General features: G+C 38.3%; 1 protein-coding gene across 8 annotated transcripts in view; it reads left to right on the plus strand.

The window, feature by feature from the left end:
• The window catches only part of DMD (dystrophin), a 2,428,671-nt gene that overhangs the window by 929,276 nt on the left and 1,473,181 nt on the right, over positions 1-26,214 (plus strand). For all 8 annotated transcript variants that reach the window (XM_077145121.1, XM_077145123.1, XM_077145120.1 and 5 more), the window contains one exon: positions 15,840-15,959. In XM_077145121.1, coding sequence (XP_077001236.1) covers positions 15,840-15,959 — 120 coding nt within the window. The remainder of the gene's footprint in view (positions 1-15,839; positions 15,960-26,214) is intronic.

A 26,214-nucleotide genomic window follows, 5' to 3' on the forward strand; every position in this document is an offset into this window, starting at 1 on the left:
TTTTGTAAAGTGCTTCATTTTAAACTATTGAATATTAAAACTAGCTCTGAGTAGGAGTATGGAAACAAGGCCTTGTCTGGTCTATAAACACATATGAAGAGAGGAACCATCATGGTTGGGCCAGGGTTAGGGTTGCCAGGTGTATCAAATAAAAATGCATGATACCTAGTTAAGTTTGAATTTCAGATAAATATCAAATAATGTTTTAGTATAAGTGTGAAATTCCCTTTTCAATGGGCATCCTGCATTTTCTCTAGCAACTCTACTCAGGGTCGATGGCATTCGGAGTCATGTCTCAGAAAGAGAATCTCTTCTCCCTCTGGTCATATCTCCTAATCCTGCATCTCACCCAACTTCCTTCTCTCCCTTTATAAGATTTATTTTTTTTTAAAATCAGAGTTAGATTCACAGCTCTTTGTTTTGTTTTTAAATCACAGATAAAAGATTTCTTTCTTTGAAAATCCCAGTTTTTTTCTTTTTTCATTTTTTTTTTTCTTATTTAGTGGGCTTCAAATTTCAATCCCAACTGGGGCTGGCCCCTGCTATCACCAAAAGCATCTTGCCCTGGTAGTTTAAGAGCAAGCAAAGCAGTTTAAAGGAGAAATCTAGCCATGGCAATCCCATCCGCTACACCATCAGGGGAAAAATAACACATCGACAGTCTTATAATTTTCATGTGGAAATTGTGATTTACAGGGGTCATATGGATTTTAATTGGAACATCTTATAAAGAAGTTAGATCCTGTGCTGTTTCTCTAGGAGCATGAATTTTTCTGCATGAATCATGTGATTTGGCTGACAGTATCCATACCTTGGCCTATTCTGGAAGGTGCCAGAAGGTAGTTTCTATATGCCCAATGACTTCTCTCGGTCTGAGAGCATCCTCTGACTGCAGGAGAGTCTCTCCCAGGTTAAGAGTAGCCAGGAAGTGGAGTTAGACTGGCCTGAGCAATCTTCAACCAATGAAGTATGGAAGTTGATGGGTGGATACCCCAGAATCCTCATTGCTTTACGGGCCAGTTCCAAGGTATGCTCTCCATAGTCTCTCAGAGGTTTCCTGGCAAGACTAAGTCCCACCCTCTCATGGTGCTTCCTGAGATCGCCGCCCAAATGGCCTACTTGCACCCAACTCCTTGGTTCGGTGTCTGTTTTTAGAGGAACCTAACCTAAGACAACTTTTTTTAAAATCCTCCTAGAAGACAGGGTAGTGATCCCAGATTTACCGTTTTCTTAAATATGTGATTTTCAGAAATCATTTACTCTCTCAGGTCCTCTATTTCTTCATTTTGAAAATAAAAGCATTGAGCTAGTTGATTCCTAGTGTTACCTTCAGTCCTGGTTTTAATTGGTTTTCTTTTTTGCTAGTAGTTTTGGAATGTGAGGCATTGCAGAAAAGGGTAAGACCAGAGCCAGTAATATTGAATACCAGAGAGCAAGAGGCAGCACTGGATAGCCAGGGCCCAAAGATGAAGCCAAGAAGAGTGGCTCCAGAAGAGAAGTGCAAGAGGAGTGGTAGGGAAGCCACTATGTGTGGGCGACTTAGGTCAAGTACTAGGATAGATCTTAGCTTGGGACTCTGAGTAGACCCATCATCAAGGTTAGACAGGCCATTCAGGATCTCCATATTCTACTAATTACCTGAAACATTTTGCACTCTTCTCGGGGAGATAGAAAGTGAATCGAATGGGATATATTTGACTAATATTGTGAAATTCAAATAGATTGTCCTTTAATTCAAATTGTGCCATTTCTGATGAATATGAAATTGCCTTGAAGAAAGTCATTTGAAGCAGCAAAAAGTGACAGAATTTTATGCAGGTTGGCTCTAATATATTGCACCCGGGACTAATTCATATAAGCACAAAAAGAGAAACAGAAAGAATTAGTTGGCTAGCTCAGAGAGTGAGGGAAATTTCCACCTCCATTTTAACTGTTCAAAACCCACTTCAGGATAGATTATAGCTTTTTTTAAAATTTTTTTTGTTGTTAAATAGAACATATACACAAATAGAAGAAAAAAAGCAATTATTTTCAAAATACAATTCACTAAGTATAGATTATATCTTATGAAATGAATACAGAGGAAAGACACACAGCCAGGAGATGGGCTGGCAATTGATAATACTCTTTTGTTACCTGGAGATAATTGTGGTAGAAATAAAATGATTTAACAGAATCAAACAATTAATAAGGAGTTGAATTTATTTAAATTTGAAACATGTATTTTCTTTAAAATACACACTAAAAAGGGGGGTGTTTTGTTTTGTTTTGTTTTGTCTTGCAAGGTTCTTAAGAGAAGAGAAATGCTCTTTCTTTCGGTAACTGAGTTCAAGCTAAAGCCTTATTTAAATAGTCATCGATTCACTTTGTAGCTTTCCTTCCCAAGAATTGCAAATGAATGAAAATAGGAAAGCTTCTCTTTCTGACAACAAAATACAGTATTTAAAAAAGCATTTCTACCCTGCTGTATTAGCACCGTTCTCATCTAATAGGACTCTTACATTATTTAGCTTTGTGTAGATTTGACCTCAAATTTGGTCTGTCTCCATTTTGTATTGTCCTTTTGCTAAGTGATATATATGGATGGCAGAAATAAAAGGAAAGATACAGGTTATATTGCTGGGAATAGATTTGCTCAGGTCAGAAGTCTCTTTCTCTCTGTCTCTCTGACTCGCTCTTGTCTCTGTGTCTTATTCTCTCTCTCAATTGGAAGACAAGATAAAAATGTTTGCAAATCTTGCAAGTACACCATGAATAGTACAGCTATGCTTCTGTATTTTCTGTGGCAGGATCCTTTGCTATCTTCATCTCAACTGCATTTTGTTGCAAGAGAGGGTAGAAATTCAACCGCTGTGAAATGCCATGAAAATGAGTCATTTTTATTGAATCTGGCAATTAGGCAAGATAAAACAATCACTTCTATATTGGCAGTTACTATTAAATCTAGCCAAACTGTTATCTCTGGGTAACCGAAAAGTTCAATTCGCTGCAAAATTTGGAAGAGAACAGTTATTCCTTAGAGCTCTTGCTTCGGCAGAGAAAGCTTAAAGGTTTGCTTTGGCTCTGAGTCACTCAAGAGCGATTTTCTCTGTAGTCAAAGAATTGAACCCCTCATTGCTATTGTGAAGAAACATGCCGAATATAATTCTGGCTGGTCATATCCATCTTAAGAGGGGAAGTTTATTAGTGAGGTTGATAAGGAGGGAAAGTATTTCCCATGGAGGCAGTACTCAGGAGGGACATGAAGGAGTATTCATGTTCCTGAGGGGTTAGAGCCTGGAGTGAGCTTGAGCTTTCATTGGTAGGAACTAACTTTGCCATATTGGAGGATATTTTCATCAAAAAGAAAATACTTGGTCATGGAATCCTTCGTCTCATGACACAGCCCGGAACAGAGTTTAAAGCTTCAGTTTGTCAACTAGGTTTGCAATTCTTTTGGGGTTTCTGTTCTTTTGTCCTAACTACACAGGCTTAGTGACAGCATCGACGAAGCCCTTGCCAGGCGAGTCATTAGGATGTGCAGGTATAAATGTAACATGTGCAGTGTATCCTGACGTGCATGAGTGTCGTATATTAAGTGCTGATTAATACCAATTAAATAACCTCTTGGAAGCTCAGTCACCTGTCTTATAAATGTTTTTCCTTGAAGCTTAGTTAATCTCAAATATTTGGGTTGCCAGGAATGTGAAATACCCTCTTCTGGTGACCTTTAAAATGATCTAGATAGTCACGTAACAGGAAAGCTTTCGGTGCAATTCTGCCAAACGATCTGACATTCCATTTCTTTCCATCGCATTCTATTCCATTTCACTGAACAGACACTCATTAAAGCACAATGAGTGTTGTGAAGAATACAGAGACCAAGCATCGATGGAATCTTCCTCAAGAAGCTTACTTTGTAGCACGTCACATAAAGGCAGAAAAGAAATGACCACCACACCAAGTAGAAAAGAGCAAATAGCCTGAGAAAGGTAAAAGCAGGGACCATGTCTGAGCAAAGGAAATGAGGTGGGGAAATGTCAGGTACGTCAGGTGTCCGGCTTAGTTACAACACCCCGGCACTGTGCAATGCTGGGGGAGGCAAGCCTGATCATGGAGAGGCTTGAATGCAAGGCTTAGTTCTGTGGAGTTACTCTATGGGTAATGGGGACCCATTTGGACCCAGGCATTAAATTGAAGAGAGCAACAATTTAGGAAGCGTCGTCTTACTTTTTTAGGAAGATATGTCTTTTAAGATAAATTAGAGCACAGAGAAGTAGGAGGCCAGAAGACATGTTAGGAGCGTATTGTGGAGTGTGTAGAACCTGTGTGAAAATTTTCACAGGTGTAAGGAGCATTTTGGAGCTCAGCAGCAGAACCAATAGTTCTGGATTTCGGGAACAAGTCTGGAGCTCCACATAATGGATTCTGAGATTGGAAGGCCAGAGTTGGAGTTACGAAAATAGGCAAAACTAAAAGAAAAGCATACTAATAGGGAGGAGAATGAGTGACCCAGCAGAGACTGAGAACACCAAAGAATCAAATAGGGTTTTTAATGACTAGCAATCTCCCATTTTTAGTGAGATTAAAATTAGGTGTTGTTAGCTGCTACTCCACAATTCCATTTTATTTCCTATCTTTTGCCCCCATAAATGCTTAATGAAGGTTGATGGCTGTGGCAGTAAAGATAAACAATATAATCAGGAAAAATTGCTATACTACAACCAGGGAGCCAGGCAACTTCTGTGTTCCCTTAAAGCCTAGCAGAGCACTTAGCAAATAATTGATGCTCAGGCAAGGTTTGTTGGAGCAGTTGCTTTACATAATTCTATTTCTGGCTCTCACAAAGCCTTCCTTATTGCTCCCTTTCTGTCAGGGACATTTAAATAAACGGTAAAAAGTTTGTGAGTAGGGGGAAGAAAACAGCTCATGAAAAGGAAGAGGGAACACATCTGTGAAACAGTTTACTATAGATATGATCTCCAGTGCCCTCTCCCTACCTCTAACTTTTGTTTTTCCTTCCTTCTGTCCCTGTTTAATTCCCTTATTCAGATAGCTTCATGATGGTCATTTTGGCATCTTTTTAACCTCACAGAAGATGTCAACCACCCGTCATGTTTAGATGTGTCCTTAGAAAACAAGCTTGTGTGCCCTGGCTTTTAATTCACATTTAGAACTCTTGTCTGGTAAGTTAGGTTGAACTTCATATAAATTGTAAGAGCTCTGTGAACATCTGGCCTCAATCCTAGAATAAATCAGGTCTTGTGGGCCATTTTTAATTGGACTTCTTACCTAACATTTGTACCCGGATTCATATGAAGAAAGGAGAGGGAAGGCCTGAAGATATTATTCTTTCCCTTTCTTTGGTTTCCATATACACCTTACTTCACCTTTCAGGGGAAGAGGATCAAGTCCTTAGAAGGACAAGCATGCACTCCCCCAAGAGGGAAAAGATTCTATGGCCATCTCAATGCACAGATATTTTGGCAGGTAGGATCCCATAGAGAATATCCAGATAGGAAATCTTCATGAGAGAAAAGTAAAAACCAAAACAGAAAGTGGTCTTCAAAGGCACCAAGCCATGAAGATATAAGAAACTGGAACCTCCTGCTAATAACAAAAACTCCATCCTAAACTCTTGTGATTAGTATTTGTCACTGAGACTACGCAGTGGCAATGTTGCTTCCAAAGAAATGATTCCTGGGTGCGCCAGTGGTTCAAGGGGTAGAATTTCCCACCTGCCGTGCAGGAAACCCAGGTTTGATTACTGGACCATGCACCCCCGCCAAAAAAAAAAAAAATCAAAGAAATAATTCCCATAAAAGAGACACCTCAGTGTTGCTTCTGTGAAATGCTTAGTAAGAACATATTGTTGGTCCTAAACAATGACACCTGTTGAGGGACTTTTTTTTTCAAACAAGTTTTGTGGAAGTAGTCTTTAAAATGTAATATGTTGAATTCAAGTAGCAATGAGGGAGTAAAACCTGAAACTCAAGTATACACACGTAAACATGCACTCACACAGAGAAGTTTAAGTTTCTATTTGTGTGCCTTATGATGAAGAACTATACTAAAAATGGATTAATCTATCCTTTATGTTTATTTGAGCAATATTAATATCTCTATATAAGGGAAAGTATATCAGAGACTCTGGAGCTAGACTGCCTGGTTTCCAGTCACAGTTCTACTACTTAAAAGCTGAATGACTTTGCAAAGGTGACTTATGCTTTTGGTGCCTCAGTTTCCCCAGTTGTGAAATCAGGATAATAATAACAATACCTGCCTTATAGAGTTGATAAAATATTTAGTGCATAATTGTATCTAAAGCCTTTAGGATATTACCCGAACCAAATATTATAAATGTGTTAGCTCCTATTATGTTATGACATGACTCCTACCTAATGAAATTGGCTTGCATGGTAATAATAGTCTTTTGACATAAATCAGCGGCAACATAATATAGAAAAGAACATCACATTTATATGGTCCACATAGTAGTATGTGCGTGCTTCTCCATTATGTATTATAATATTTTAATCCAGGTGGGAAGGCATGTATTTTTTGCATGAATAATCTATTAACAAGCAGCAGTTTCCAAGGATAATTTTGCATACTAGATAATGCCATGCTTTAATTAAAATAATAATTAATAATAATAATAATAATATCAGTACCCATGTTCTTATTTTAACAAATCAAATCATTCTAGCTAAAGGATTACTAATTAGTTAATTGGAAATTACTGAGTATTGGTTCATTACCATTGCTCAAAGTGTCACAGCCTGGCTTTATAGTACTTCAATGCATCTATTAAATATACCTGCCCAAGACACACTTTTCTTAGAGGCACTGATTTTTTTAATATACTTAATTGCTCCTGTAATTCTTCTTTACAAGTTTATGGCCTCTGGGATGGGAAATAAAAGGAAAGAAAGGACTATTTCTGACTTATTGAGTTAGTCCCGTATAAAATATCTCTACTTTTCTGAACCAGTACCAATTAATTTCAGTTGGCTTGAATAGGTAATGCAACATTAATATTGTAAATGAATTATTTAACGCTATAAATTACTTCAGAATGCATTTTCGGGGAAAGCTCTTTATAAGAAAGCCACAACAGATATGATAACATGATTTTAGGAAAATCATTTTTCCTGGAAAAATATATTTATGAATCTTATAACAAGATGCATGAACATAAATCCAACCTTGTGTTAAAAATAAGATTTAATATGGCACTGTATCTCTGTCTAAAAGAATATAAAATTGTTAAATACAGTATGCTATCGTTTTGTGCTTAGTATTTTTGTTATGAACTATGATTTCTAGTGGTACAATGAATGGTAATCTGTTATTCAATGTAACTACATTTTTGGGGAGATAATTTTTGCTGGATAGTATTTTGTATGCTGTTATCACATCTAGGTCATATCGAGTGAAAATGAGAAAACTACAAAATCAGACACATTGACATGATGTTCTATAGCTACAACACACTGAGAATATTTTGTAATTAAAAGATATATAATATGACTGTCGAGGAACTGGAAATAAACACTGATGCCCAGAAGCTCTAGTCCCATGAAACTTAGCCAAAGAATAGAATGATATGCGATGATGTCAGGAGATAGAAGAAAATAAACATTTCCTCACCACCTACCCATTCCACTGAGCATTGTGCTAGCTGCTAGCTGATTCTAATATATTATATCATGCAATTCTAATATTAAACTTGTGCTGGATGGGTTTTAATCCCTAACTTTTCAGACAAAGAAACGTGTTCAGAGAAGCTAAGAAATTGCCCATTTTATGTGAATAATAATTGGTAGACTCAGGCTTTAATCTTGACCTGTGTGTCTTTGAAACCCAGACTTTCCCTCCCTTCTGAGATTCCAGTGCAGCGTGTCTCCAGCTGAGATCCTAGAGGCTAGAGCAAATGCAGAGAGCAGCACAAAGATCTGGGATCTTGCAGCACTCTGGTTTCCCAGACTTGGGGATATCTGGATGAAAGAGAAAGAGGGAGAGACTGAGCATATATAAATTTCCAAGCTTTATAGTAAGCAGTCGGGAAAGAGTGCATTGGTGGTAACTGTGCACAAAATGCTCAGAATCACAAAGCTTAAGGAAATGATTTCTCAACATTAATCCTTTAGCTCTTTCTTTCAAGTAGGGACAGAAGGAGCTAGGAAGTGAACAGAGAAGAATATGGGCTTATGATGAGATCGAAAAAGCATCTAAGAAGAGTGATAATCAGTAGAACTGAGCCTCATAACTGCATATTATTAGCCTAGCAACGCATACAACTTCCTCTGTGCTGTGCCTGAAATCTCAAACCCCTTTTGCAATAATCCTGTTCTCTCCTTTGACAATAATTATTATCACATTGAAGGCATTTTGTTATTCCTTAGTAGGAGATTTTCTTGGTGTTCACATCAACCTAATTTCTGATTTCAACTGTGTAACCACACACAGGATGTAGGGATGTATAGGTTGTAGGGGGAAGAGGAAATGCATGAAAATTGAGAGATGTTATTTAGTGTTTGGGGTCTGTCTTCCTTGCTCTGTGACATATCTCTGACCATGCTAATTTTTCAACAATATATGAGGCCAATTGATCAGGTCATTTGTTTGCTGATATTAACTTCATTTAAATAACTTGGAAGTTCAAATAATATTTAAAGATTTTAAATTTATTATATATTTCTCCAGGCCCTAGCCCTTCTTTTCCTGGATTTCCGAAATCACACTCCCTTTCTGTTCTTAAACTGTCTATTAGAGAATAGTGTTTACAGAATTGTATTTGATGAGGGTGAATTAGATGACTTTTGGGTTCTTACAGCTTGGTTTAAAGTCCTTGATCTGAATGTACCTAAATATGGGTTTTCTGAACTAACTAGCTGTTAGCATTTATTAAGGCAGGCGGGATGCTAAGCAATTATTCTTTATTTGATCTTCATATCTACCTAAAGAAATAAGTACTGTTACATATCTCAGTTTTTCAAATTAGCAAGCTGAGACTTGGCATTAATGAATAACTTTCCCAAGATCACATAGCTGGTTCGTGATGGATCCAGTAATCAACACAGGAAATCTGACTTCCAGTCCTACACCCTTGACTACTGTTGTACTGTTTCTTCATTCTTCAAGAATTTTTGGTCAATTTATAGTCCATACTATGCCCTTTTTCACTTACATTCTGAAAGACATAGGAGCAAATTCATTGTCTGCTCTTAAATTGTCATATTGATGGAGCCCACTTCCTGCCATTGGGAAGCATTTAGAACTTCTGTGATCTTTCACATCCCTCTATTGAAATGGTTTTTAGATCACCCCCTTTGGTAGCTTAGGAGTTGGCAGACACATAAATATTCAATTCTAACAAAAAGGTAAAACAAATGAATTCTAATATAAAAACTAAGAAAACTATGTGATTGCATTTAAGAATATGAATATCAAAATGAAAGCTCTTATAGTAGCACCTGTAGGAGAAACTTATTTCAAATAATCAGTAAATTTACAGCAAAATTATATACCTCATGGGATTGAAAGGTTTAGGAGGCAAAAGGGTGAGAAAGAAGAAAGGTAGACCAGGAAATTTAAAGGGGGGGAGGGTATTTCTGTGCTCCTGGGTAGAACTCACCAAACCCAAGATGGAGGGAGGTGAGTGCGCACATGGGCTTCAGCTCAGGCAGCTTTTAAGGATGGAGGTCGGGTGAAATCCGGAAGGGGCAGTTCATTAGTTCCGGAAGTCAGGTTAGGAGGGGTGACACAGCCTCCGCAGCTCCAGTTGCAGTGCCCTTCCCCTTTCCCCCAACCTAACAGGGATACTAGACAGTTCTGTGGCCAGTGAGGCTTAACAAATTGGCTGTTGCACTGAAAATAAAATTGAAAGTCATTTCGAAACCATTTCATTCAAGGGAGCAAGGAATAAAGGACCTAGTCTAGTGCAGAAGTGATGGAAAGAAGGACATAAGAATGAGCCATAGGATGAAAAGGGAAGAGAAGGATGAAGTGCCCATCTCCCCACCATTTCCTAAAAAAACCTGAAGCTTTCTGATTTGGTCTTGAAACTTATTTGAAAACAACAGCAAAAATCCAAATCCAGATGTATTGCATCAGCTAATTGATCAGCTAAGTATCTAGGGTTTATTTTTTCCTCTGAAACAGCCCTTCTAAGATATTACATACCTAGGAGTTAGATATATTCCCCGTTCTTAGAAGCGCATCTGTTTTCTTATGATTCTTTGCCAATTTTGTATTTGATGTAAGTATTGTCTTCATCAATCTTTTATATAGGTTTACTCAGCTGAACTAAAACAGTACGAAGTTCATAAACTTCAAATTTTTATCAAACATCTTTCTCATTGTATTAATTGAAAGTGATTTGGCAGGGGCCAGGGGCAGGCCTTAGAAAACACTAATCCAAATTAGGGTCGGCAATTTCATAGCAGACAAAGGATTTTGATGCCATATAAACTGCCCCCTTCATTTTACCAAGTGGTTTAAACAAAGTTCACAAACCCAGAACTAGGTCTTGCTCTCAATCTTCCTTCTCCTTATCTTTCTCTTTCAATAATAACTCAGGTAGGATTTGCTCAGTATTTTTTACTTGCCCCTCTAGACCCATGCTTTTCCATACTTAGCTTCCAAAAAGCTAACTTTGTGCTGCCCCCATGGGCTTAGACTCCTGACTAGATATGACTACTAGGAGGCACCTGCTGGAGACGGGGAGTGAGGGGGTGGGGGAGTGAGAAAAGACTGAAATGAGGACATTTATTCCCCTAACCCTCCTCTTGCAACTCTAAAGGTTATTTGTGCTTTTCTACTAAAGACATAGCACCTGGCACGTGGTCCTCTCCTTACAGCTATGCTCTTTGGCTTCTGGAAAGTTTTCGTCCCCTCACCCATTCCTGGCAACTGCTTCTGCTATTGCAGGACTCCAGGCCACCTGTGTTAGTTTCTATCAACTCAGCTTCCATTTTCAGAAAAGGTGCCTTTGTTAATCTCTGGAGAGTACCATCTGTTTCTTGACTGATATTGACTGGTACCAAGGTGCTATCTATCCATAGCACTATTTCTCCAATTGCCCATGAGCACATGTGTAGTTTAGTGCACTACAGTTAGACCGCTGTTCAGAGGCCTGGGATACCCAGCACCCAGGACAAAGAAAATAAACTAGAGATTGGACCTGGAGACGGAATAATGGTCTTGGCATGCATATGCAGGGACTACTTGTGTGGTCTTGATGTCACTCACCCCTTGAACCTGCCACTCAAAGGTAGGATTAAATATTTACTTTTCCTAACCATCCCATGGGGTTGATATTATTATGATCCTATCGTAGAAATCTGTTACAAGAGAGATTCAGAATTGGACCAGGGTCACAAAGTACATTGTAAAGCCAAGCAAGGTTGAAACCCAGGCAAGCAGACTGCAGAACCCATGTTCTGTGTTGTTCCTAGATTTGTGTGTGTGTCTAGGACCTGCATGTATTGGTAATTTCCTAATGGGTAATCACTGAAGTAGAAGGAATTATACATGTACACATAGCGCGCACACACACATACACACACACACACACACACACACACACACAGGTAATCATTGTTCTTCCCTGTTCCATGTAGGCGAGCATATTCAGTGACCAAGGGAAACATTGTATACCCTTCTATAGAGTTTACAGGAGACTCAACTGTGCTTTATTGCTATTTTTTATTATGCTACTTTTCTATTATTTGCTCTTTGTCCCCTCCAGACATCAAATCCAAAAATGCTCTAGCCTTTCCTATGTGCACATCTTAGTTTCCCAAGCATTATTTCATATGCATGCTAAGAACAGGTAAAAAATCATAGATCTGAAGTATGGCTGAAGCAGCTCTTTCTCCACTGGTGGTTCTTAGCCAGTTTCTGAAAACCAACTTGGCACACCTCAATGCAATAAGAATTTGGAATTATCATTAACATTTCGAGGAAGTAAAAGAAAAGTCATTTTTGAATCATAAAATTGTGAATATGTACTAAGGGAATAACAAATTTGGTCAGGTTCTTAACTAGAGAATTATTTAGAGGGAATAGAATTATTCACAGAGGTATAACAAAGTCCGTTTTTGTAAAGCGAAGCCTTTTTTAATGTTAAATTTCACTGCTGGCATTTTATCTTGTCTAAGGGAAAAAAGATTGTTATTTGACATTACAGAACAAACACCACTGACATTTCTATCTATCTAATAATGCTATGGTAAATTAATTAAGAGCATAACAGATTTTTAAAAATCTGGTGTTTCGCATGCATTACGGTCATAAAAGTAATGGCAATAAGCACATGCATAAAATGCTGATATATTGTTTATAATTAGTATATACGTTTCTGATAAAATAATTTAATGACAATATATTATAATGTTTTAATTTGAAAGTGTTTTCTTTTGATAGGCAAAACTTTTAGTGTACCTCTCTGGAGATGCATATATTTGGAAATAATGTGGCTCATATTTCAGGCTTAATTAGAAGAGCAACTGTAAATCTCCATTGTATAAATTCAGCTATGAGAAAGTCAAATTTATAAGAAGTCAATATTTATATAAAATTTAATGAAAATAATAGCTTTGTAAACTGTAGTGCATCTCAAAAAGAAAAAAAAAGGTAGTCTTGACAATCGATGTTCTCATGAATAGAAAAGCAGGCCTATTCACCCCATTGATGACAGCCCTTCTTCATGGAAACCCATATTGGCAGAACAGTTTGACTCTTAACTCCACGTCTTTGTATGTCATTTTTTGCTACTTCTAAGAATCAGCTTTAAGTGATTTAAATGAATCCCAGACATGGAATGGCTTATAATCTTTTGCCTTTTTCTATGATTGGGAGGATTAGCTAATATTGTGATATTCATTAATGGTTATTTTCCGAGTTGAGGAGTGAGGAAATAGGAAATTTAACTCTAATTTTGCGGTAGCTTCTGTCTCGCATCTATTGAGTATGCTCAGTTTAACTTTCTTTATCCCTGATTATGGATGTAAGAAAACATATTCTTAATTTAAAAATCATAGAAGAGAAAAAGAGACTCAACATAACTTAAAAGCAAATATAGCTCAGGCTACTCTACTTCAGTGGAGAGCCTTTCCAGTATTTCTTTATTTTCTTCTATTCACTATACATCCAGATGATCCTTAGGTTTGATTTTAGTTACCAACTCACAACTAATTTTAGTGGTAATTTGTGTTAGCACTTCTGCATTAGTGAGACTTTGTGTCAGCACTTCTGCAAGAATGCAGAATGTAAGCCCTTGAAATATGGCAAGACTGTCATTTCTGATCATAGATCAAGTAGATAGTAAAACAAAATAAAAAATTTAAACACTGGAGAAAATAAATAGTGCATTTGATTGTATGTGCTGAGTTGATAAGCAAGCATTTCGTGGGTCAATGTTTTTCTCAGATTCCTTTATAAAAATATATTAAACTGATAAAAATAACAATGTACATGGAAGTGTGGTCATTTGGCATTATTTCCCCATGGCTTTCAACATATGTAATTATATATGCTTTACTATTTGAGTGATAGGTAAAAAGAATTGGCTACATTCAAGAAGCCAACTTATGATATTTTGCCCACTAAATTATTATTTTATTTATTACTCTTTAAAATTACTGGCTGACACATTAAAAATATTCCTAGTCCTTACTTACGTAAGTCAGAAAACACGGACTCAACATGACTGTCAAGGACAGCTCTGAATGTTAATGTTTCCATTTTTGGCCTGATGCGAGAAAGAGTTTTATTAACCAGGATAGGTTCCGGAATGTCAAAGGTGTGACAGGCAGTATAGATTCCACACACAAAAGACATGCAAAGTCATTTTATTCTAAATTGCTCCACTGGAAAACGAAGTGTGAAAATCTAGAGAGAGAAAGTAAAAAAGAAGAGGTTTGACAGTGCTCTAAAATGTAGAGACTTGAAAAAATAAAAATAAAATCCTATGAGCCATCCTAATAACTTCCCCCACACCTGCCATAGGGTTTGAATAACTAAGAGCTACTCTCATGGGTGCCAAGCATAACTGTTTTGCAATTGGTGTCTGCAGGCTTTCCAGAAAGTTACAGGACGTGTCCCAAACTTGCTTCTCCATTATGTATCATATCATAGACATTCCATGAAGCAAACTTGATGACTAGGACTTTTATATATCCATTCATGGAAATCCCAATAATTACTATTTTAGCAGAGTAAGCTCCCGGGGACCTGGAGCTCCCAGGTAACATGTCTTAGTTCTAAAACAGCCCCATTTGTTTGCCCATCTTCTGTTTACCCTCTATTTACAACTCTATTTACCTCTCCCAGAAAATGTATATAGTATGCTTTGTAAATGATCGCAAGTGCTATTTTGTGACATCCTCATTTAATTGGAGAAAACTGCTGCTTTTCCAGAGTCACACTAATTTTAATTTTAAAAGCCAGGATTTCAACTTTTCTGTTCTCATAACAGCCAGGGTTTAGCTGAGAAAAAGTGGTTACATTCTCCATAGGTTACTATAATTGTACAATTTCTTCTACCAGATTGTAATCTTCACAGACTCAGGAAAGACCCAACTCATCTGTGACTATTGCCTCCCCCCACAGGTGGCAGCTTTCATTTGACAAAATGCTTATTAATCTTTAGTTGCTGGGCATATGCAGTGGACACAACAAGCAACAACTCTGCTCTAGTGGATCCAATGTTCCAGTGAGAAGAGACAGAAAGCAGATGACTAATACATAAGAAAACATTGAATAGTGATTATCAGTGTTTTTTTTTTAATATGTGATAAAAATAAAAAGTAACTAGGAAATGACCTTAGGTATCATGCTCATGAATAGCCTCTCAGGAGAGGTGACTTAAGCTGAGTCCTGAATGATAAGAAGAGATCATTTAATGATCTAGTGGGAGAGCAATTTCAGGCCAAGAGAGGAGCTTTACATCTGAGGAAGGAGAAGGCAAGTGTGGCTGAAATATAATGTAGGAGGGCAAGAACGTTTTGTAGTCAGATTCGGGAGGTAGGCATGTGCTAGGTCACAGAAGCATTTCCGGTAAGGAATTTAGATTTTCCTTCTTAATGTGTTGGAAATCCACTGGCTTCTACACAGAGGAATGACATCTGATTGGTAGTTGGTGCAAAGGAGAAGGAACCAGCGAAGGAATGAAACAACAGCAGATAGTGAGGTGAGAGTATGATCAGAAAAGGGTGGTATATGAAGGTCAAGAAAAAAGAGAAGATGGTCTCGAGAAGGAAGGCATGGTCAGTGATTGAAATGTCAAGTAAACTGATATCAAACAATGGGTATTGGCTAGGGAGTTACTGGAGGTTGGTGGTAAACTTTACAAGAGATATTTCAAAGGAATGCTGGGCAAAAGGAGCATTAGAGTAAAGAAGTAGCAACAGTAACTGTAGAAAACGATAGTTTTTAGTGAAGAGGAGCAAATGTCAGGGAAGTAGCTGGAGGGGGTTATTAGGTCCAAAAGGTGTGTCTGTTTTGTATATTGATGCACTTCAGTAGAGAAGGAGAGATTGAAGATGCCAGAGGTAATTGCAGAGGAAATTGCATTTAGAAAAGTCCTTGAGAAGGTGAGAAGGGATGAGAAAAGTACCTTTTACAACATATGCTCTTTCTCGATACTTTTGAGTTCAAATGAAAATAGACATGTGCAAATTTTGCTGAGCACCATAGCAGAAAAATTGCTGGGGATGGTTCTAGTTTATTAAAAATTGCAGTCCCCAAGACATGGCTGGAAGAAATCACAGTTATCTGGGAAGAAATATTTTCAGCATACAGACCAGGGAACTATTCTTTTAATTTCCTTTTCTTAAAATTTTATCTTTCAGGTGCTTCAAGAAGACTTAGAACAGGAGCAAGTCAGGGTGAATTCGCTCACCCACATGGTGGTGGTAGTCGATGAAACTAGTGGAGATCATGCAACTGCTGCTTTGGAAGAACAACTTAAGGTAATTGTCAGATTACTTTCTTTATTTAACTAAATGTGCTATTCAAAACACTGAAGTGCAGTTCAAAAAATATTTAGGAAAATTAGAATGTAATGTATATAATAAGTATGGAATGCATTTTTTATTAAAAGTAATGCAAATTATTTCCCGCTTGTGCATACTTCCCTTTCCTTAACTGTACACTGTTTGGTAACACTAGCTTTCTGGCCTTTGGGGAAATGTGCGAATGCAGATTCTTTTTCATCATAGTTGAATCATGTGTTAGAGAGCTCATCTGAGCAATGTTATTTTTGCCCTCTTCAAATCTAGAGGTTAAGGGGATAAACGTAAAACACGCAAAAAGAATCACATCCAATTAAATAATTAGAATCTGCATGCTTTTGATGCATTTATTTCTGGAAGCATTCACTCATAGTCTGTGTGAGGCTGTGGCCTGATGTTTAAATCATGGAAGTTTGGCTGGAGTAAGCTCTGGGCCTTTTAAGGCCTCTTCCAAGCTGAGCTGTAGTGATCGTGCTCCTGGAGACCCAAGTAATTTATTGCAACAAATGATAATGCAGATATTTTCGTCTTTTCTTCTAAGTTGGGAAAAATGATGTTCTGTTTTAAAAATATAAAACAATTTCAGCAGTGCTTGTACGCATATGGCAAAACAGGAAAAAGAAGAACAAATGACCACTTATTGTTTTAAGTGCTTATGCATGCATTGACATATATGCACAATTGCAGATTATACCTGAGGCATTCATTGTGCACACCCAAATGCCCCAGCTTTCCGTGTGGTAGTTAGTGCACAATAGTCTGTCTGAGGATCCAATCAATGCGGGTTTAAATGGCTTTATCAGCCCAAAGTTGTTCTAACAATAGCTTTGTCTACCTAACCTATAATGCAGTTTCTTAAAGCCTTTTTTCCTATTTTATTCTTTCCACCTTTTGTGTGAAATGCTTTTTTTCTTTATTCCGGTGAAATGTCATTTCTGCAAGTTACTGCTTTAAACTGACAATCTCCAATGATGTTCTCTCACTCTCCAATGCTAAACGACCAAGGGAAAACTCAACCCAACAGGCTGAACACAGCTACAGCTCAGCATTTAATATATACTGGTGACCTATATTAATGGCTTGTGTTTCAATGTAATTCCAGGGATTATAGATCTAAGAGACTCATGACATCGGATGTCATAATGTATATGTGATCAAATATGTCATCAGATATATGTGATCATGACTGGCTAAAAAACTGTATACCAACAGGTCACAGCTCCATCCATTTTAAGGCATTCCGTAGTTCTGCTACTATTAACAAATTACATGTGGGCAAAAATCTAATACTCAATGTTCCCCAGAAATTTTCAGTAAAGAACCAAAGAAGGCTGGGCTGAGTTGGGGGAAAGGGGGCACAGATTGGGGGAGCTGGTTAAGAAAAAGAAAACTTTAGGGAAAAGAGTTTCTAAGCTATAGAGTACTGTTAGTTAAAACAGCAACTGAAAAGCCTTCATTTTTGCATTAGGAACCCCAGAAGGACTAGCTTTAAACTATAATTATCACTAGTTGATACCCGAGGGACTGGGCCATCTGAAAAACAGTCCATTGAACTCACAGATGGTGATTGGGTTAGTACTGAGGCTGGGTAAGTTGGGAGTGATGGGTCTCTGCTTTTCTGTATTCATTATTCTACTTATTTACATTTCTCTTTTTGTTTTCTGCCTTTATTTCTTTGACCCAAAGACATCTGCTAAGAAAATTGTACATCTATTGGCAATCCCTAATTCACAGAAAACCAATCCCTCAACCCCTTCCCCCCTTTTGAGATCCTCATTTTGTATCTACTAAGCACCTTACTGTCACCTGTTTTTTTTTTTATATATAACATAAACTAGTATCTAAAAAGGGTTGAATTAGAGGAAATTAAGTAGAGGGAAAGTTCTTGCTGTAACCTTTCTTTCTTTCTTCACATTCCCTTAGTTTTCTCCAATCCAGAGGAACCCATGCTCATATCCCATACTTGATTTAGCAATTGTTTGCAAATGCCCTGGAATGCTAGGTTCTCATTTGACTTTGAAATATAGATGATTCATTCTTAGGTTCTTGGCAAGTGATAAAATCTTCTCTCCCCTACTCACAATTTTTAAAGGAAAGGGGATAGAAGAGAAGTTGCTAGAGGAGAAGGAAGGGGGGGAGGAGAAAGAATAAAGGATAAAAAAGATGAAATAAATACATTGAAGGTGTCCTTTGAATAGTAACATAATTACCCTGGGCACGTGATAAGAATTTCATATTTGCCTCAGAGACTGTGGGCTATAATAGGTTTCAGACAGGCCCAGAGGACTTCTGGCAGAAGTAATTGGAAGAATTATGGGAATGAGAAACTGGTAGATGGACACCATGTAAGGGGAAAAAAAAAAGGACAAGACAGGAACCTGAGAAAGAATACTTAGGCAGTCTATTTGATCAAGACCTGGTTATCCATGCCTGATTCCCCAAGACCTCCTGGGGCTGAAGGCACAGCTCACCCCTTCTCTTTTTCCTCCATGGCCTACCCACATCAGCACAAAGCTGACGTGCTGTTGTAGGCATCAAAAGACACCCAGTGCTCTTGATTAAGGAGATGCACATAGCAGGAGACCAGGAAGGGAGAGCCCCCTGATTGAGTGCAATAAGGAAGCAATGAATTTTTACCATCCCAGGTGAGAACTCTAAAAATATTCCCCATATAATATTTTTACAGGTGTTGGCTCAGTTGTATGCACTATATTATTATGGTATTATAAGTTGGGATTTCTGTAACTTTAAAAGACTTTTGGAAGTCTTTGTTTCAACGGATTTGAAGCAAAACAAAACTAGGTCAGGACATATGCTTTGAGATTCTGAAAGATGACATGGCTTGTGAAAGATAATATTCTGTAAAGTGCAGTCTGTTGTAAATTAATTGAACTGATTCTCTCGCTCAAGATTCAGCTTGTCCTCAGCAATATCATCACAGGTTGGAGCCTTTAGCAGTTTTAACTTTAGAGATATCAGGGATATAAGTACCTAGAGAGCCTGATTTGTAAGTGATGATGCCATATAAGTAATTTATTGAGAAATAGTTCAATTGGTAATTTATGTCGAGACTTCAGTCCTGGAGGACATTACCATATCTCTTTCTAAGCACTCTTTTCTTTTTCATTTATTTAAGAAGAGTGCCAGGTAACAGACATGGCAAACAACATGATAATTTGTCAGTACCTTCCCTTGTCAGGAGTGGCTAATTGTGTGAGTCCGAAGCCTTCCTTGGTACTTTGGAATGGAGGATTAGCTATTTCTCAGGCTCCCTCTCAGCGACTGAATGCAGATTCCTGCTCATTCTGGTTCACCGTGATAGGACTGGGAGGCGTGGCCACAGCACTTTCACGGTTTGTAGTTTAGCACACGAAATCCACGGTTAATCAGATACTTAGAAAAACGAGCAAATATTTGAAAATGGGCGTAATTTTTACTTTTTGTAGGGAGGAAAGGGACAAGGTCCGGTGATTTAAATGGAGGTTTGAATGCATCAGAAGATTTCCTAGGAAACTGATGTTTAAGCTAGGATCTAAATTCAATGGTAGGGTGAACTAGATGAAGTGCTTGTGAGTGAGAGGGCGCGCGAGAGTGAGCACGAGGGGTGGAGGAGACTGGGGGAAACGGGTAGATTTTCCAGGAGGAGGCAATGGTAGCACAGGTGCAAAAGGTACCCTCAAGGAACTGAAAGAGGGCAATGGGAATATAACATTGAGATTCAGAAGAGTAACGCTGGAGGTTTGGCAGGTAGGCAGGTAGGCACCTAAGAATTTGAATTAGTGTGTGATACTGAACGCCACCAGATTTCGTTCAGCCAGTGAGTAAGCATTGCGCAGCTGCTCTCTGGCAGGATTGACGCTGGGAAAACAAAGGTGGTGGGGGTGGACGGGAAATAGTGATGATACCTATTCTCCCGGACCTGCGCTAATCAAATCCAACTAATGTAAAATTATGGCTGTGATGAATTCTGTGTGACGAAAATAAATGCACATTGCTAAAGGGCCTGTTGTGATCAAGAAGGTCAGATAGACCTCCCTGAATGACCTTAGGGAGATTTATTATAAGTGAATGTGGCAATACTAGAGAGTTGGAAAGTGTTCTGGGCAGAAGAACAGCATTTATTCATTTATTCAACCATTAGTCATTGCATGTTTACTAGGTACCAGCTACTACTCTAGCCTTTGAAGTTATGTTATAAACAAAATATAAATCCTCCTGGGTAGAGCTTACTATCTAAGCTGGCATCCACAATAATAAGTAACTTTTATACTATGAAAATGGTGATGAATTATGGGGAAGAATAGACCTGGAGGAGCTATCGTAAATGGGTTGGTCAAGGGAGGCCTCACTGAGAAAGTGGCATCTCAACAAAGACTAGAAAAAAGATAAGGACATTCTTTTGGAGGTGTAATGGTCCTGGGAAGCCTTTTGCTTTTGAGAAACTGAAAGAAGACTGTAGATAGAACATAAAGGAAACCTATTTGGCAATAGCATTTTCTAGTCAAAAGGAACCAGAAAAATGATTAGACCCACTGCTTGCAGAAGATGCTACAATGAAAACATGGTCCAGAGTAAAGGCAAAGCTATTAAAATGGCATTTTTTGTATGTTCTTCTATATATGTTAAAACTTGAGAGTTCAGGTAGATGTATTAAAGGTCCCTAAAGTCATAAACCCAGGGGAGTTTCTGGCACATAAAAGGAATTTGAATTATTCTAATCTTAAAGTTACTGTCTATACCATTTAGATAATTAGCATTATGCCAAAAGAGTGGATACAGGCAAGCTTACTCTTTGAAAGAAGAATAACCTGTAAAAGATAATTTTGGAATGGATTCATAAGCCTAAGGCCATGCCTGCTGGTAGCTCCTTGTTCATCTTATGAAGTTAGTAGACTTGTTCGTTGAAAAAAGGAATAAGTTTTAAACATGAGAAAGGTCTCCAAGAGCTTAGATACATTCACTAAAATCAAGTCATGAAAGCCAACTTTATATCAAATGATATTAAATAATTTGTAGAAATATTATAAGGTATTAGGAAGGTAAATTATTTGGTGTGTTTACTAAATTTGTTGATCAAATGGAATGAATAAAAAGTACTTTGATTGCTATAAATTATTTATAAATTTTCCCGTGATATGTCTATGGAGAGGGTGAATGCTTCTATCTCTATGTGGGTTGAAGGAGGATGTCTGTTTTGATATAATCCTTTGTAATATCTGATTTATGTGCTAGAGAATTGGACTGAAAATTATCGGGCTCCCTTATTTGACCAACAGCATCAGGAAAATCTGGTGAAAGAAACAATCTGAAGACTTAGCTGAAGCATTGAGGAGAACTTGACCCTACAGGAGTGGTTCCTGGAGGGTTTTCTCTCCTATATGACTTTAAAGGGTTTATAGCAATATCCTGTGAAGTTAGACTGTCAGATACAAACTCACCTTTTTGTATTTTAAATCTGAAAAGGCACCTTTGTTGTTTGAAATTTTGCTGCTTAAAAAAGTGATCTCTGGGCGGGCCGCGGTGGCTCAGCGGGCAAAGTGCTTGCCTGCTATGCCGGAGGACCTCGGTTCGATTCCCGGCCCCAGCCCATGTAACAAAAAACGGAAAAACAAAATACAATAAAACAAGAAAATGTTTAAAGATGTTTCCCTTTCTTCCTTCCTTCCTTCCTTCTATCCTTCCTTCCTTCTCTCTGTCTTTCCTTTAAAAAAAAAAAAAAAAAAAAAGTGATCTCTTAAAACAATGGGGCATCTTTGGGGTAACAAAGGTGTGACTTCACTTACATATAAGTCCAATTGTGTGTGTGGGTGCAGGGAGAGAGATCTTACTTGGGCATTAAGCTTCTGTGTAAACCAAGAAAGATAATATAGCTTTTTAGTAAATGAATGCAGTCCTAGACAGTAGTATAGTATCTAGATTATAAGACCTATGCTGGTTTGAATATACTTTATAATTTAGCCCCAGTGATTGATGCTGTATTTTAGCTGGATTTCTCCAAGAAATGAAGTCCTGTGGAGAACATTTGCAGAAGCAAGGGTTATTTCATCTGAAGGAAAACCTAATCAGAGATAAGCAACACATGAGCTGTATTATCGTACTGAAACAGGAGGACATTTTCTCTGTGTTACTTCAGAAGGTTTGCTATCAAAAATAGACAGAGTGCTGACTCAGGATGTGTCTTCTGGCCAGATATCATTTCTGAGCCAATTCCCTTCTATCCCTTTCTCTTCTGGATATATCCCCCCTTGAAGGAAAAAACACACCTCAAATTGAACAATGTGGAATTTGGCTCCTTGTGATTATCTCCCTCTAAACTGGCTTCTTTTACTAGAGTCTCCATTTTGGTGATTCCCCAACCATTCACCACAACACCTATATCAGAAGCCTGTATTCATCCCAGACTCATCCCTTTCTTTTCCTTTATGGTGCATTTGCATGCAAGTATTTCTTGACCATATCTCATATATATCATTTCATCTTGGTTTCTGTTACCAGTTCCCAAGATACCACCCCTATCATAGGCACCTGGAAGTTCCTACCTCCAATCTTTTTTTTTTGTAAACTTTTTTATTGTTAAATATAACATATATAAAAGGAAAAGAAAAAAGCAATGATTTTCAAAGTACACTTCAGGACTTCCGGAGAAGATGGTGGCTTAGTAAGACGCGAGGATCTTAGTTCCTCCTCCAGAACAGCTACTAGGGGAGTAGAAACAATACAGAACAGCTCTCGGAGTCACGACAGAGATCAAAAAGGCAGCGTACCCCATCCTGGAACGGCTGACTGGCTGAGAGAACCCGCTCGGGTGAGATCGCCGAGGGGCGCGGGCTTCCCTGGGCCGGGGCGGAAAGCGGCTGGAGTCCTTCCCTTCCTCCTTCCCGGGCCAGCTGGGACAATTGGACAGGGGGTCCCCTCAAGCAGCAGCAGCTGGCACCCCCACCACGCGTGGCCCCCTGGACCAACTGGGAGAATTGGATCGGAGATCCCCAGGCCGCGGAGAACGGTGACCGGGGTCCGTTCCAAACACGTGACTTCACGGTCCGGCTGGGAACAGTGCACTCTCCCGGGCCACGGCAGTTGGCGCCCTCCCACCATGCTTGGCACCCCTGGCCGACTAGGAGATTCGGACAGGCGCTCTCCCGGGCAGCAGCAGCCGGCGACCCTCCCCGCATTTGGATCCCTGGGCCGGCTGGCACTCTTCCAAGCCGCTTCGGCTAGTGAACCTCCCCCACAGCGAGAGCTTTCCAAAGTTAAAGGACCCACAGCACCTTTTACTGGTGGGACCCACAGACAAACGTGTGCCACGAGCGCCACCTACTGGGCATGATAAGAAAAACAGAACCCAGAGATTTCACAGAAAAAACTCAACCTGTTGGGTCCAAACCCCAGGGAAATCTGACTAGATGCCCAGACGCCAGCAGAAGATAACGGATCACGCTCAGAAAATTGAAAACATGGCCCAGTCAAAAGAACAAACCAATAGTTCAAATGAGATACAGGAGCTGAGACAACTAATGCTGAATATACGAACAGAAATGGAAAACCTCTTCAAAAACAAAATCGATAAATTGAGGGAGGACATGAAGAAGACATGGGCTAAACAAAAAGAAGAAATAGAAAAACTGAAAAAACAAATCACAGAACTTATGGAAGTGAAGGATAAAGTAGAAAAGATGGAAAAAACAATGGATACCTACAATGATAGATTTAAAGAGAGAGAAGATAGAATTAGTGATTTGGAGGATGGAACATCTGAATTCCAAAAAGAAACAGAAACTATAGGGAAAAGAATGGAAAAATTTGAACAGGGGATCAGGGAACTGAAGGACAATTGGAACCGCACAAATATACGTGTTGTGGGTGTCCCAGAAGGAGAAGAGAAGGGAAAAGGAGGAGAAAAACTAATGGAAGAAATTTTCACTGAAAATTTCCCAACTATTATGAAAGACCTAAAATTACAGATCCAAGAAGTGCAGCACACCCCAAAGAGGATAGACCCAAATAGGCGTTCTCCAAGACACTTACTAGTTAGAATGTCAGAGGTCAAAGAGAAAGAGAGGATCTTGAAAGCAGCAAGAGAAAAACAATCCATCACATACAAGGGAAACCCAGTAAGACTATGTGTAGATTTCTCAGCAGAAACCATGGAAGCTAGAAGACAGTGGGATGATATATTTAAATTACTAAAAGAGAAAAACTGCCAACCAAGACTCCTATATCCAGCAAAACTGTCCTTCAAAAATGAGGGAGAAATTAAATCATTCTCAGACAAAAAGTCACTGAGAGAATTTGTGACCAAGAGACCAGCTCTGCAAGAAATACTAAAGTGAGCACTAGAGTCAGATACAAAAAGACAGAAGAGAGAGGTATGGAGAAGAGTGTAGAAAGAAGGAAAGCCAGATATGATATATATAATACAAAAGGCAAAATGGTAGAAGAAAATATTATCCAAACAGTAATAACACTAAATGTCAGTGGAATGAATTCCCCAATCAAACGACATAGATTGGCAGAATGGATTAAAAAACAGGATCCTTCTATATGCTGTCTACAGGAAACACATCTTAGACCCAAAGATTAACATAGACTGAAAGTGAAAGGTTGGGAAAAGATATTTCATGCAAATAACAACCAGAAAAGAGCAGGAGTGGCTACACTAATATCCAACAAATTAGACTTCAAATGTATAGCAGTTAGAAGAGACAAAGAAGGACACTATATACTAATAAAACGAACAATTAAACAAGAAGACATAACAATCATAAATATTTACGCACCGAACCAGAATGCCCCAAAATACATGAGGAATACACTGCAAACACTGAAAAGGGAAATAGACTCATATACCATAATAGTTGGAGACTTCAATTCCCCACTCTCATCAATGGACAGAACATCTAGACAGAGGATCAATAAAGAAATAGAGAATCTGAATATTACTATAAATGAGCTAGACTTAGAAGACATTTATAGGACATTACATCCCACAACAGCAGGATACACCTTTTTCTCAAAAGCTCATGGATCATTCTCAAAGATAGACCATATGCTGGGTCACAAAGCAAGTCTTAACAAATTTAAAAAGATTGAAATCATACACAACACTTTCTCGGATCATAAAGGAATGAAGTTGGAAATCAATAATAGGCGGAGTGCCAGAAAATTCACAAATACGTGGAGGCTCAACAACACACTCCTAAACAACGAGTGGGTCAAAGAAAAAATTGCTAGAGAAATTAGCAAATACTTCGAGGCGAATGAAAATGAAAACACAACATATCAAAACTTATGGGACACAGCCAAGGCAGTGCTAAGAGGGAAATTTATTGCCCTAAATGCCTATATCAGAAAAGAAGAAAAGGCAAAAATTCAGGAATTAACTATCCATTTGGAAGAACTGGAGAAAGAACAGCAAACTAATCCCAAAGCAAGCAAAAGGAAAGAAATAACAAAGATTAGAGCAGAAATAAATGAAATTGAAAACATGAAAACAATAGAGAAAATCAATAAGGCCAGAAGTTGGTTCTATGAGAAAATCAATAAGATTGATGGGCCCTTAGCAAGATTGACAAAAAGAAGAAGAGAGAGGATGCAAATAAATGAGATCAGAAATGGGAGAGGAGACATAACTACTGACCTCACAGAAATAAAGGAGGTAATAACAGGATACTATGAAGAACTTTACGCTAATAAATACAACAATTTAGAGGAAATGGACGGGTTCCTGGAAAGACATGAACAACCAACTTTGACTCAAGAAGACATAGATGACCTCAACAAACCAATCACAAGGAAAGAAATTGAATCAGTCATTCAAAAACTTCCTAAAAAGAAAAGTCCAGGACCAGACGGCTTCACATCTGAATTCTATCAAACATTCCAGAAAGAATTAGTACCAACTCTCCTCAAACTCTTCAAAAAAATCGAAGCGGAGGGAAAACTACCTAATTCATTCTATGAAGCCAACATCACCCTCATACCAAAACCAGACAAAGATATTACAAAAAAAGAAAACTACAGACCAATCTCTCTAATGAATATAGATGCAAAAATCCTCAATAAAATTCTACCAAATCGTATCCAACAACACATTAAAAGAATTATACATTATGACCAAGTAGGATTCATCCCAGGTATGCAAGGATGGTTCAACATAAGAAAATCAATTAATGTAATACACCATATCAACAAATCAAAGCAGAAAAACCACATG

This window comes from Tamandua tetradactyla, chromosome X (assembly GCF_023851605.1).
Source record: "Tamandua tetradactyla isolate mTamTet1 chromosome X, mTamTet1.pri, whole genome shotgun sequence".
Lineage (NCBI taxonomy): Eukaryota > Metazoa > Chordata > Mammalia > Pilosa > Myrmecophagidae > Tamandua > Tamandua tetradactyla.